Source organism: Mustela putorius, unplaced genomic scaffold (assembly GCF_011764305.1).
Source record: "Mustela putorius furo isolate JIRA1106 unplaced genomic scaffold, ASM1176430v1.1 tig00001009_pilon_pilon_pilon, whole genome shotgun sequence".
Lineage (NCBI taxonomy): Eukaryota > Metazoa > Chordata > Mammalia > Carnivora > Mustelidae > Mustela > Mustela putorius.
This window is the reverse complement of record NW_025421529.1, coordinates 1,509,995-1,523,587: the sequence shown is the minus strand read 5'-3', so window position 1 is coordinate 1,523,587 and position 13,593 is coordinate 1,509,995. Positions and strand designations below refer to the sequence as shown.

At 58.9% G+C, this 13,593-nt stretch overlaps 1 protein-coding gene across 2 annotated transcripts; it reads right to left on the bottom strand.

Moving 5' to 3' along the window:
• Nucleotides 1-7,383: 7,383 nt before the first annotated feature.
• Nucleotides 7,384-12,471, bottom strand: IBA57 (iron-sulfur cluster assembly factor IBA57). 2 transcript variants are annotated; one of them, XM_004780616.3, is made up of 3 exons: nucleotides 11,967-12,471; nucleotides 8,788-9,131; nucleotides 7,384-8,542 (listed from the first exon to the last, which is right to left on the bottom strand). In XM_004780616.3, the coding sequence occupies exons 1-3, from the start codon at nucleotides 12,305-12,307 to the stop codon at nucleotides 8,154-8,156; spliced, it is 1,074 nt and encodes a 357-aa protein (XP_004780673.1). In that variant the 5' UTR covers nucleotides 12,308-12,471; the 3' UTR covers nucleotides 7,384-8,153. The 2 variants fall into 2 exon arrangements, with proteins under 2 accessions (XP_004780673.1, XP_044942884.1); XM_045086949.1 differs by lacking the exon at nucleotides 11,967-12,471 and adding an exon at nucleotides 9,762-11,893.
• Between the last annotated feature and the right edge of the window lie 1,122 nt (nucleotides 12,472-13,593).

Here is a 13,593-nt window from a genome sequence, read left to right as displayed (position 1 = left end):
GGATCAAGTGGAAACCACACTGTGAAGCAGGGCTCCCGCTCCCTGCACCTCTGCTGGCTCCTGGTGCCCCCACCACTTGCTCGTGGCCAAGCCTGCAAGCCAGGAGCTGAGAGCAAGGCCCAAAGGTCAGGCAGGGGAAAGGGACCCACAGCCAGGAGGTGAGGGGCCCCCGTGGGACAGAGGGAGCAGAGGGAGATCCCGGACCACTTGCTCTTGGCCAAGCCTGCAAGCCAGGAGCTGAGAGCAAGGCCCAAAGGTCAGGCAGGGGAAAGGGACCCACAGCCAGGAGGTGAGGGGCCCCCGTGGGACAGAGGGAGCAGAGGGAGATCCTGGGGCAGCAATTGGCCCCATGACTGCACACAGGGACCAGTGAGACACAGGAACACAGACCGGACGGGGGTCTATCCACGCTGACAGCACGGATGGCCATGGCTCCCCCACAGGTCACAGAGACCCCACGGACATGGTCCATGCACACATACTACCACAGAACCACCAGGAACACAGACCCCCACAGGCCGACTCCAGAGCTGCTACAATGTAACATCTGGAATGTCCAATTTCCAACGGCAAGCCCAAGACATGCCAAGACCAGGAGGGAAGCTACTGCAGCTGTGTCCACTGCTCTGAGAACCGCAGGATATGTGTGTCGTTGCACAGAGAACAGCAATAAAAAGAAGGATCAGAAAATCCAACAGGCAGCAGGAGGGCTCAGGGGCAGCCGTCTGGGCGGCAGAGGGAACCCATGAGCTAGAAGACAGGGGCACAAAGTATGCACTGCAAACACCCAAGCAAGTCCAGGATGAGGGCCACATGGGATGGCACGGAGCCACCAGACACATGTGAGGATAACGGCTGCTCGAGGGCACAGGTGGATTCATTGGGGGCTCACTGTGCCCCAGAGACAGGCCACTCTGGGGCACAAAGGGCACGTTCTTGGCATCAACCATCCCTTCTCTCACCACAACAGCGTTTTGGCCAAATGGTATCTTAAAAAGTGCTGAATCAGGGGTGCCTCGGTGACTTAGAGCATTACGTGTGTCCCTTCCAGTCAGATCCGTGATCTTGGGGTCCCCGGAGTCGAGCCCGGCATCCGCCTCCTGCTCAGCAGGAAGTCTGCTTCTCCTTCTGCCCCTCCCGCTGCTCATGTTTGTTCCATGTCAAATAAATACAATCTTTTTAAAAATCATGGTTGCAGAACACCAGACTAAATGCAACATGCTTGAAATTCATCATTACTCAGCGTAGTAACTACTTTCAAAACAGGATTCCTCTTCCAGCCTCCACCCCAGCCATTCCAGACCACCTGCTGGAGATGACTGCAGTGCAGTGGGAGCTCTCATCAACCCAGAAGGTTTTCTCATGGCATCCCACAGGAATCCAGCTGCGGTGACCCCCTCGAGTGGAAACTCAAGAGTGATCCCACAATCTGACACAGTGTTCCAGGGAGCAACTCTGGTTCAGCATCTTAACAAAAGAAATGCAAGGATTATGGCGATCTAGGCTGCATCCACTCAGACAAATGCTGGAGAATGCAGGTGAAGGTCTTTTTGGCCCAGAGTCTTGGCGAAATCTTTGGAAAACCTTGTTGATGTGTCTGAGGAAAACGAGCCCCCAGGCACCCTGGTTCCAGGGCCAGCAGCACCTTGTGTGAACCCCCCCACCGCCCCACCGATTCCATGCTCATGGTTTATAATTAGAGTGCACAGGGTCTGGGAGTCACCATGGAGCAGGGAGCCACCTCCCCCCCAACAGCTGCCTTCCCTCCCTGAAGGGCTAAGATTAGGGCTGCACAGATTCCTAGAGTAGAAATGAAGGGCCACAATTAACCGGGTGACTTAATTCGGCAATCTGGCCCTTCTATGGTGGTCAAAAAGGGGCCTTCTCACGGCCAGGGCTTTGCTAGTGACCCAGTCACTCAGATCAGTCACTGCCTTGTGGGCCTTTCCAAAGAACTTCAAGACCCATACTCACTGTCTCCTGGGCATCATGTTCTGAGAGTCAGTCCATGCAAAATCCCATCATGGTGTTTTGTCCCAGGGCTGAAGGAAGTTATTTGCAGGGCACAGCACACAGCAGGGGGCCTCCACAGGGCTGTTCCTGGGCCTTCAATGGCAAGAGCCAGTGGAGTCAGGAGGCCAGAGAACACTGTCCAAGCCAGAAACGGGCCCTGCTTCCTAACCACTGCCTCTGAGATGTGCCAGCAGCTTATCAGGAAGCGACGGTGATGAAGACAGTGGCTCAGGGGTGGGGCAGGACAGGCCAGGGAGGGGAGGGGAGAACAGAGGAGCATAGAACAGAACAGAAAGCCAGGAAACCAGAACCACCAGCTCTCCTCTGAAACACACTCTGCACCTGTCATGGGATGAATGGTGCCCCCAGAAAAAGAGGCGTCAAAGTCCTCACCCCCAGAATCACAGGACCTTAGAGAGAGGCAGAGTCTTTGCAGATGCAACTGAGTTTAGAGGAGGTCAGCAGGATGGGCCCAGACCCAAGAACTGGCAACCCCATACAGAGGGAAGGGGACCTCAAGACACTCTGGCAGAGGCAGTCCTGGGAAGACAGAGCCACAGACCAACTGCCTGCGCACCAGGCTCTGCAGGAAGTAGGAAGCTTCTGCCCCGAGCCTCGGAAGGGAGCATGTGCCCCCCACACACCTGGACGGTGGGGGACCACCTCCTGGTGCCTTAGGCCACTGACTGGTACCAGTTTATTCCATGGCCTGAGGACACTACTACAAGGCTGATCACACACGGAATTACGACGGGCCACCTCAGCTCTGGAGATGTGCCCAACAGAATCGAGCTGTCCCACAAGGAACCCGTGGCCAAGTGCTCACGGCAGCATGGTCCCCACATGTCCTTGGGCTGAGGAACGGCCCAAGGATGTGGTCTCTCCTCAGAGCTGAGCCCACATGCCCTTCAGCTGAGGAACGGCACAAGGACATAGCCCCAAGGACCACAGGTCTAGACCCAGAAAACCAGACCCTTGGTGGCAGCACCCGGACACAAGTTCAGGCCGCATCCTGTGTGATTTCATCCTTGCCAGGGTCCAAACCTGGGGAAGCCCGAGACAGAATGGAGGACCGGGGCGGGGGGGGGGGGGGCGCCACAGGCAGTGGGGGGGCAGAGGTGGGCACCAGTGGGCATGGGCTTCCTGCTGGCGGGGGGGCTGCCGGGGGCTGCCGGCCCAACAATGGAAATGTACTAAATGCCATGAAACCGTACACTTTATAGTGGCTGATTCTCCATTCCCGACATGTGCACATGATATGAATGTAATACTGCACGTCCGTTATATCTCAATATAAAGTTAAAAGTAGAAAACTACAATGGGTATTGTTATGTGAACCTTACTTCAGTGAAATAATCAAGCTGAGATGAATTTAAAAACCGAACTTAAAAAATGAAAACAGGGGCACCTGGGTGGCTTAGTGGGTTAAGCCTCTGCCTTCTGCTCAGGTCATGATCTCAGGGTCCTAGGATCGAGCCCCACATCGGGTTCCCTGCTCAGCAGAAAGCCTGCCTCCCCCCTCTCTTCCTGCCTCTCTGCCTGCTTGTAATCTCTCTGTCTCTGTCAAATAAATAAATAAAATCTAAAAAAAAAAAAAATGAAAACAGGAGCATCTGGGTGGTTGAGCATCCCACTCTCGATTTAGGCTCAGGTCATGATCTCAGGGTTGTGAGATAGATCCCCGCCTTGGGCTACAGACTCAGCAGGGAGCTGGCTTCAGATTCCCACTCCCTCTGCCTCTCCCACTGCATTCTCTCTCTGTCTAAAACAAATACAGTAATCTTTAAAAAATCAAAACAAAAACTTTCAGAAGAAAAATCAAGACCATATGGACACAGACATCTTACGTAAAACCCAGAACAGCAATCCTGAAAGAGAAAGAAACTAACCTTACCACACTGAAATTTGTAGTGGCTACCCAAGAAAAGATACCAAAAGAGCACTGTGGAAATGATGCCCACCCCACTCATGCTGTTCAGGAAGTCTTACACGTGTACTCGTCAACACAAGGACATTCGAGGTACCACGCGGTAGTAAAAAATGGTCAACATGCTCAGCAGCCAGGGAAGAATCAAATACATCAGGACACGGTCGCAGGAACAATGGGCAGGTCCTGTCCTCAGCCCTTCCCATGGGAAGACAGCAGTACTAGGGTTCTCTACAGAGAAGGAACCACCATGATGCCCATACACATACACCTAGTTCGGCAAGTCCAAGGACAGGAGAAAACTGATGTCCCAGGTCAGGCAGTCGGACAGTACAAGATCCCTCTTCCTCCACCTGTCTATGCAGGCATTCACCTGATTCAGTGAGGCCCAGCCACATCAGGAGGGCCATTTGCTTCATGCAGCCCCCCAGTCCATCGTTAACCTGATCCAGAAATGCCCTCGGAGACACCCCCAGTGTTGCACCAAATGTCTGGACTCCCCATGGTCCAGGTAAACTGACATATAAAAGCAGCCATCACAACACCTGTGTCCAGGATGGAAATGTGAGTCACAGAATACAGAAGGCAGTCTCCTGTCAGACTGGAAAAGAGCAGCACAACACGAGATGTGTGGGTACAGATGTAGGAACGTAGTATCTACACCCATAAAGGCACATTGGCCGAACCAGGGGACTTCCAGGAGGCAGGAAAGGACATGGGCTTTACACTGTGTTTCTGTACTGTTAAATTGAATTTAATAGGCACTCATCCCAACTGCAGCAAAAAAAAAAAAAAAAAAACAGTGATACAACTTGGGGAGGAAAGACAAGCCAGTGTGCTTGGCCTTGATGCAGGACCCCATGAGGGGACCTCCCTGGCAAGGCAGCTCCCAGCATGGGTCATTGGGTGTAACAAGTAAAGGACCTGAATGGGCAGGTATGCAGGCAGAAATCTGAGGAACTCAGCCGAGTTGCTATGCCAGGAAGGCCAAAGCCAGGAGGAGACAGGGGCACCCAAACTGGTGTTTCATGTTCCAACTCTGAGGAGCAGGGAGCTTGGCTCATAGGGCAAAGGAAACCAGTGACAACAGAAAAGCTCCCCCCACTGCCCCCTGCACACTGCAGGAGGCTGGAGCTGGGCAGCATCAGGGGGAGGGCCACAGTGAGGGCCATGGTGAGAGTAATGGTGAGGATGAAGGGGAGAACCAGGGGGTGGGCCGAGGGGAGAAACATGGTGGAAGCCACAGAGAGAGTCAAGGTGAGGACGACAGTGAAGGCCATGAGGCAGGGCAAGCTGGGCAAGGGCAGGAGTGGCCTCACAGCAGCTGTGCAGCCAGGCCTGTGGTCAGGCATCCCCTTCACCACCTACTCTCCCACCTGCCTCCAGAGCTGTTTCTTCCCGAGAAATCCCAATTAGAGCTCAGGCATAAGAAGCTGGTCAGAGCAGGTGTTTCAGCACCGTGGCTCTCACCTTGGGGCCGCCGTACTCCATGGGCCCCGAAGGCCCTTTGAGAGACCCAGCAATCAGAGCCCATCTGCATGTTACACATGCCTCACTTCTGTTGCTTCGTGCTGAGAACAGCTGTGTTGTGGGATGCTGGGGGTTACAGAGGTTTGCACCCTGGACCAAATGCCACTCCCTTCCAGGTATCATGTGCGTTGTTGGTTTTGGAGAACACAGGTTTCCGGGAAAAACACATGAGCAACAGCCCTGAAGACTCGCGGTTCACCAGCCAGCAGCCAGTGGTACGTGTGGAAGAAATATCCCCAGAGTTACCCACGTACATGGGTGTTTTTTTTATTTTATTTTATGATTTTACTTAATGGTAAGTAAGTGCACACAAGCAGGGAGAGTGGCAAGGAGGAGGGGGAAGCAGGGCCCCTCTAAGGAGGAGCCCAATGTGGGACTCGATCCCAGGACCCCAAGATCATGCCCTAAACCAAAGTCAGACTCTTAACTGATAGAGCCACCCAGGCACCTCCACATATGTGTGCTTTCCAATGCACCCACATACACACATGGGCTGGCTAAAACACTCAATCCTGATCTCACCCCAGAGACATGATCCCACCAACCAGCTCAGAGCAGAGAAGCAGAAAGGACCAGATCTCTCCTCAGAGACAGGATCCCACCCAACATCTCAGAGCGCAGAGCAGAAAGGACAAAATCTCTCCCCAGAGACAGGATCCCACCCAGCAGTCCAGAGCAGAGGAGCAGAAAGTACCAGATCTCTCCTCAGAGACAGGATTCCACCCACCAGCTCAGAGCAAAGAAGTGTGGAGAGCTCCATGAGGTTCTCATGTCAAGCAGAAGTCTGGATCCAGTAATGACACAGCAGTTGAGGGGACTGCAGCTTCCAGATCTCTCTGGGACCAGAGTCATCTGTGCCCCCAACCCAAATGATAAAGAATAGAGCCAGAGGAGGGCTGCGGGGGCCCAGGACTAAGTAACTCCTTTTAAAGGGGAGGGTTTTGGCAGAGAACCGTTGGACTCTTCAGACTCATGACCCCTCTATGTCTGACCACATAGAAAGCAGCTGCCCCCAAGGGCTCTGCACCTTCAATCCCCCAGTAGAACCCACATCCTTCCCTGCTTGAACAGCCGCAGCAGGAAGTGCCAAGAGCTGACCCGGACAAGAGGCTTTGTCTTCACTGTGCCCAGACTGACTTCACGTTTGCTTTGCAACCATCCTGTCCCCTCTGTTATCTTGTTCATCGTGTGGTCTGTCTTCTGTCCCGCTCTGCGTGCCAAGTCACCCATTGAACGGTCAGTGAGCCTGCTTTGTAACTGTTATTAACTCTCCTTTATGATCAAATACAACTGTCATCGTGGAAAGACTCAGCTAGTGTGAGCACCTTCCCAGCATCCTCATGACAGGCAGAAAGCCTCCATCTCTCTTGAGAATGCTCAGTGGGTTGGGGACAGTGTCCTCAAGAAACCATGCTGGATATCCACACGTGCAGAGTGGACTGGAAGTTTTCTCACACTGTCCACAAAGAGTAACCCAAAAGAGATCAAAGGAGCAAGTGTAAGGTCCCCAGAAGAAAACACAGGGAACATTTCCCCAGGCAGTGGTTCCGGCCACAACTGGACATGACACCCAAGCACAAAGGACAAATCCTGTCAGGAGGGGGTCTCCATGGAATGACAAACTTCTGACTAAGAAGCGAAACCACTGATAAGGTGAAAAGACAGCCCAGAATGAAAAAAATATTTGCAAACCACAAAGCTGATACAAAGGGGCAGCAGAGTCGAGGGGCCCAGGGCAGCCAGGCCTCCCCCAAACTGCCCCTTGCCATCTGCCCCAGACCCAGTGCCTCCCAGCCATCCCAGCCTCTGAGTCTCTTCCTAGAACTCTGCTGTTGCCTTCCATCTGCCACGCTCCACCCAGAACCATGTCCCATGACCTTCCGCCCAAAATGAAGCCAGAGTTGCACATGGGCTGCTTCTGGGTCACACTTTAATAGCCACACCAGGGTGATAAGAGGGACACCCCGTGACCGTGAGATTCACATTTCACGGGACCATGGAAGTCAGTGGTTTAAAAAGGGAAGAAAGTTAGCTCATCTTGTGCAGACACAGCCACATCCCAAAACAGCAGCACATAAATTATGCAGACAGAAGCTTCTTTCCGCACCCTGAGCAGCTCAGGGTAAGAGGGGTATGCTGCTGAGACCATGGTGCACAGGTGGAGCACCCCACAGCCTGCACACAGCACGGCACATCCCACAGCCCACCTGTCCTTTCAACCAACACCTGATGGAGGGGTGCAGGCAGCCCAGGGGCAAGGCTCTGGACCATCCTTGTCCCAGGCTGATGGCGAATGCCCCCCAAACCCACAGAGCCGGGGTCTTGTCCACCCTCGTCTGGCAGAAGCTGCAACTCAGCTCAGCCTGGAAGCAGGTACAGGCCTGCTCTCCTCAGCCTCAGGCCATGGGATAGCTCCTGCCCTCCCCTCTCAGTGCCTCCCCCCCACCCCCAGCCACAGAGCCACCAGAGAAGACAGCCCAAGCTGGGCATCAGACCCTCTGGGAAGCACAGAGGGCAAGGAGCACTACCCCGATGCCCACAGCCATGGGGGCCCACTACTCTGGGGCCTCCAGAGGGGGGTGCATTAACGGGACCACCATGGGCAGTGGGGGCCAACCAAAGGTGGGGCCCTCCATGACCCCTGGCAGCTCCGGAACCCACAGAAGCCAGGGGACTTCCAGTGCTACTTGGCTGTGGGCCACCAGTCTGGCACGGATGCAGTTAAGGCCACCCGGCCACTCTCAGAGGTCCTGATGTGGAGAGGGCCCTTGATTTTCTCCGACCGCAGCAGGGCCAGGCCCACATCTCCCTGGCCGGCCCTGTACTTGCCGGCTGCCTGCCCCGACTCAGTGAGCACCAAGGACCCAGGGGTGATGCCACCTGCTGGGAGAGGGCCCAACAGCCGCACCGGGAAGAGCCGCTTGCGGATGACACCCATGTGGTGGGTGCGCGCTGTCAGCTCCTGGCCAATGTAGCAGCCCTTGCTAAAGCTGACACCGTTCATGAAAGCCAGGTTGGACTCCAGGGGCAGGGCCACTCCTGGAGGCAGGTCATGGATGCCTTCGGGAACGCCTGTGGAGTGGGAGGGAAGCAGCTCCCTGAGAACTGGGGGCTGGGGGTGGCCCTCCTGAGCCCCGCTGCCCACAGGGCCCACTCTCTGTACCCTATCGTCTGGCACGGGTCGGGGGCTTGGGAGGAGTGACCAGCTAGCGCTGGAGGAGAGGAGCCCTCACCACGGACCTCCCAGGGCAGGAGCCCACCACACCATGAGCCCCGCCGCTCCCTGCGCCCACCGCGTCCCAGTCCCACGCTCATACCGTGCTGGTACCGGTGCCGGTGATAGTCCCGGAGGTCTCCCAGCTGGCCGCCGGACACCAGGGCCAGGCCCTTATCCTGGGTGAGAAGACGCCAGCCCATGCAGCAGGTCCGGGGGTCGCGAGCAAGGATGGTGGTCCTCTTGGCTGGCTCCCGCAGTAGCACAGCCCCGTAGGACTCCACTGGGGTGCAGGGCAGCACCGACCACACGCATAGCTCCGGGCATGGCTCCACAATGACCTTCCGCCGGATCTTGTACAGCCCCAGATGCGTCTGCAGGGCACCCAGCACCGCGCGGTCGCACTCCAGGAGGAACGTGGGCACCTCGCTACAATCACATTCTGGTCTGCTGGCAGAGACAGGGGCTCCTGAAGGCGGGCCGGGTACATGGCCACAGACCTCCGCTGACCGCCCGGGACGGCTGCGCTGTCCTTCCCAACCCAGGGTACTGGCAGAGCTCGTGCGTGCCCAAGGGGCAGACGACGTAAGGGGTGAGACGGCATGGGTCGGCCAGGGGTGGGGTGGTGAGCAAGTCCCGGGAATGGGGGGCATGGTACTGTGCGCCCTCACAGTGAGATGGAAAGCCACCAGCAGCCTGACAGCCAGGACCTGCCTTCTCTAGCTCCACAGAGGCCACAGGTCTCAGGTGCTGGCACTCAGACTTCAAGAGGGTCAGAAGCTTTAGGGAGCTGGGAGGACAGCACACATATCAGGGACAAGGGAGTGTGTGGTAAGGCCACTCTCTCCCCGTGCTCACCCCCTGCCGCCCCCTCCACCCCCACTTCCCCCAGGTGAACTCTGGAGGGCCCAGGAATACCCTAACCCCCACTCTGGGCAGCCATGCCCCCCAAAGGGACCCTGGAACCCCATGACCAGTGTGGGAACCAGGTGGGATAGTTGGGGTGCTTATGGGCAGATGAGCCCAGAGGAGAGCCTACCGCAGGGGACCTTAGGGCAGATGACTCGACCCAAGTACCTAGTTGGGATCCTGGTTGTAGAGAATGATGAAACAAGGACATACAGCCCCGTGGAAACTAAGACAGGGAGTGGGTAAGACCATCCAGGAGTGTGTGTGAGAGAGGCCATCGACTAGTACAGACCCCACTAGCTGATGTCCTGGCTGCTCCCCGAGACCCCACCAGCTGATGTCTCAGACCCCCCAGACCCCACCAGCTGATGTCCCAGACCCCTCTCCCAGACCCCACCAGCTGATGTCCTGGCCCCTCCCCGAGACCCCACCAGCTAATGTTCCAGACCCCTCCCCTAGACCCCACCAGCTGATGTCCCAGATCCCCCAGACCCCACCAGCTGATGTCCCAGACCCCTCTCCCAGACCCCACCAGCTGATGTCCTAGATCCCTCCCCCAGACCTCACCAGCTGGACAGGTCCCCCCCAGACCCCAGACAGGACAGTGTTAAGTGCTGCCCTGGAGAAACCAGTCACCCTCAGAGGAAGGAGCTGCAGGGGCTGGCTTGCTGCCCCACCTCTGGGGACTCAGCCTACAATGTACACCTTGTCTAACCTCATCCCCATAAGCAGGAGCCACGGGTCCACAGTGATACGGGTGGACTGAGCCAAAGGGAATCAAGGTGTGCGAGCCCAATTCCACACCACTTCCTTTGTTTGACTCTGCTGAGATGACCACACCTCAGAGAGGTGGGGAGGAGCGGCTGGCCAAGTTCCTGGGGCTGAGAAGGGCAGGTGTGCTGCACAGGGGGAGGAGGGGACCCCGTGGCGACAGAAGATAACACGGGCCCACACGTATTACCAAGTCACAGACATCTGCACACACGCAGATGCACACGCAAGCACACGGAGCCTGGACGAACCTGCATGCACTCTGCAGTGACCCATGTCCCACCCAATCGTCACCCCAGATCACAGGAGGCAACACAATGCGTGTGGAACTGGGGGAAGGGTACTGGGGTCATGGGCACACGTCCTTTCACACTTGTCCAAGCCCACAGCACGGCACACCATGGAGAGTGAACCCCCGCGGAAAGGAGGTCTCCAGCTGATGGAGCGTCAATGCGGGTCCATCAGCTGGGGGGGCAACGCGGACCCAAGGATGGCTACATGCCTACAGAAGGCCCCCCCTCCCCTCCAACCTAGGGGAGCCAAAAACTGCTCCAAAAAGTAAAGTCCACTTCAAATGGAAAACACCAGAGCCACCCCTGAGACAAGGTGCTGTCTCCAGGAAGCCAGAACAAGGAGCCTTGCGGAAGGAACAAGGCCACTGACATCAAAAATTCCAGAGAGCACCAAGCAGAGGGGCGCTGGGCTCCCAGGGAAGTGGCCCTCTCCCCGGGACACACCCCTGAGAGAGACGCAGGTAGGTAGCAGGGGACTGAACAAGAGGGCTAGCTGGGACAAATGCACCTGGCTCCTCACCTCCTCCCTTGGAAAAAGGCCACCAACTCTGGGGCCATCCCCCGGCAGCACTGCAAACCTCCCACCACTGCTTTCCCAAGCAGGGCTAAGCCCAAGTAGTCACTCTGAAGGTGCGCTCCTGGAGACCCAAGTGCGAGCAGCCGGCCCGCCCCTGGGTGCCAGTTCTGACAGCCTCCCACCGATGCCCCTCCAGCCCTCAGTTAGGCCTCCCCCGCGGGAGGAGGGCCTCCCGCCCCAGGTGTGCTTCCCCCGGGTGCCCCCTCCCACCCTCAAGTGCCCTCCCGCCTTCAGGTGCGCTCCCCACCCCGCGGGAGCCTCTCCCACCCTCAAGTGCCTCTCTCACCCTCAGGAGTCCTCCCCCCGGACGCCGCCCCACTCTCAGGTGGCCTCCCCCCAAGGGACCCCTCCCACCCGCAGGTGTGCTCCCCCGGGGACCCTTCCCACCCTCAGGGGTACTCGCCCCCCCGGACTACCCTCCCACCCGCAGGTGTGCTCCCCCGGGGACCCTTCCCACCCTCAGGGGTACTCGCCCCCCCGTACTACCCTCCCACCCGCAGGTGTACTCCCCCAACGCCCCTCAGGTAGCCTCCCCTCCGGCATCCCTCCCACCGCAGGTGTCTGCCCCTGGATGCCCTCCACGCCCCCGGTGCCCCGCTCCGGGCGGCTTTCCCCGGCCTCCGGGAGCCCCCGCCTAGATGCCCGGCTTAGGGACACTCCTAGACCTGCACCCTCCCGGAGCAGCCGGTCCCTCTGTGGGACGACCCCCGCCGGCGCCGCTGCTGCGCTCACCGGTAGACGAGGACGTCGTAGAGCGTGCGGCCCTGGACGTTGAGGAAGTGGGCGTAGCCCGCCCGCGCTGGAGGCGGGGTCGCGCCGTCCGCAGGACCCGGAAGCGGCAGTTCATTGGTCAGCAGCCCCAGGAGGAAAGGCGCGGAGTCGGGCCCGCGCACGCGCAGCAAGGAGCGCTCGCCTAGCGGGAAGCAGGCCCAAGCCGCGCCGTCCGTGGGGTCGTCGCCGTGACGGCCCAAGCCGTGGACCAGGCGACGCCTCGGGGTCGCGCGCAGCCGCCATTGCCAGGCCGGGCCGCTGCGTCCCGGAACCGCGCCCCGAAGCAGGGCCGCAGCCGCCATCTTGGGAAGGAGTGAGGCGGCGTGACGGGGCGGCCGGGGCGGCCGGCTGGGTGGGCGCCACAGCGGCCCCTGGCGGCGGGCGGGTGGACACGGGGAAAGGGGCTGAGCGGGGCGAGGCTTGTGCCGGGGAGAAGCGGAGACTAAGCGTATGGAGCGAGACTTGCGTCTGAGGGCGGGGCGGAGCGTGCGGGGCGGGACCTGTGCCTGGGGCGGGACGTGCGGGGCGGGACTTCTGTGTGGGGAGGGACCTGTGTGGGGCGTGGTGGGGCATGCGAGGCGGTATATGTGTCTGGGGCGGGGCGCGTGGGGCGGGACCTGTGTCTGGGGTGGGGCGTGCATGTGTGGGTCTGTGCCGGAGAGGAGCACGGACGGGGCGGAGCTTGTGTCTGGTTGCGGGGCCTAGATGGGGCGTGGGGGCGGTACTTGGGTCTGGGGGCAGGGCGGAGCGTGTGCCGTGGTACTCGTGTCTGCCGGCAGGGTTTCTGCCAGGTAGGGGCGGGAACGGAGCGCGTGAGGCGGGACTTGTTGCGGGGGACGGGGCTTGCGTCTGGCCCCAGGGACGGAGCGGGTGGGGCAGGGCCTGGAGCTGTCCGTCAGCGTTCCGCCCCACCCCCTGGCTGCTCCGGGTCCGGGCACCTGCGCTGATTCCCGCACTACCCCTGCTGTGGGAGCAGAGTCCCCGCTGGCGTTACGATGGGGAGCCATCCCCATCCTTTCATACAGACACCGTCAGCCCCGTGGAGCGCATTCACGTCGTGGGCAGCCAAAACCGGTGACCTTCCTGCCCGCGGCCAGCCCTGGAAACCCCCACTCCCTCCCCCGTCGGGGAACCGGACTCGCGGACGGAATCATGCCGTGTGCGTGCTTCTGTGACTGGCTGGCGCCGTGAGCGTGTCAGGTGCTCCTCCTAAAGGGTGGGTAGGGTTCTGTTGTGTGGACATAGCGCCGTTCTTGCAGCCGTTTCCTCATGGTGGACATTTTGTCGCTCCACTCCTTGGCTGTGGTGAATGTTGCTCCCACGTGTGTGCGCATCTCTTGGAGACCCTGGTCGCAGCCCCTGGGGTGTGGTGTGCAGGAACCACGCTGCTGGGGTCCTCTGGTCTTGCTCTGTCCTTCCCCTCTGACTTTTAGGGTCAATGTGTGCTTGGGGGGAGGGCGCCACACACCAGCTGGGGGGCCCTCAGCTCTGACCCGGTCCACACGCAGTCAGGGTCGGACCCATGTGGGTCTGCGTCATGACCCCGCGGAGTCAGCATCACGACCCCCACGGAGTCAGCATCCCGCCC

Excerpts from the sequence above, each read along its gene's own strand:
- IBA57 (XM_004780616.3), bottom strand. The coding sequence starts at position 12,307 with ATGGCGGCTGCGGCCCTGCTTCGGGGCGCGGTTCCGGGACGCAGCGGC. Across the intron at positions 9,132-11,966 it reads TACGACGTCCTCGTCTACCG|ACCAGAATGTGATTGTAGCG; the intron begins GTGAGCGCAGCA and ends CTCTGCCAGCAG. Across the intron at positions 8,543-8,787 it reads CCGGCACCGGTACCAGCACG|GCGTTCCCGAAGGCATCCAT; the intron begins GTATGAGCGTGG and ends CCCACTCCACAG.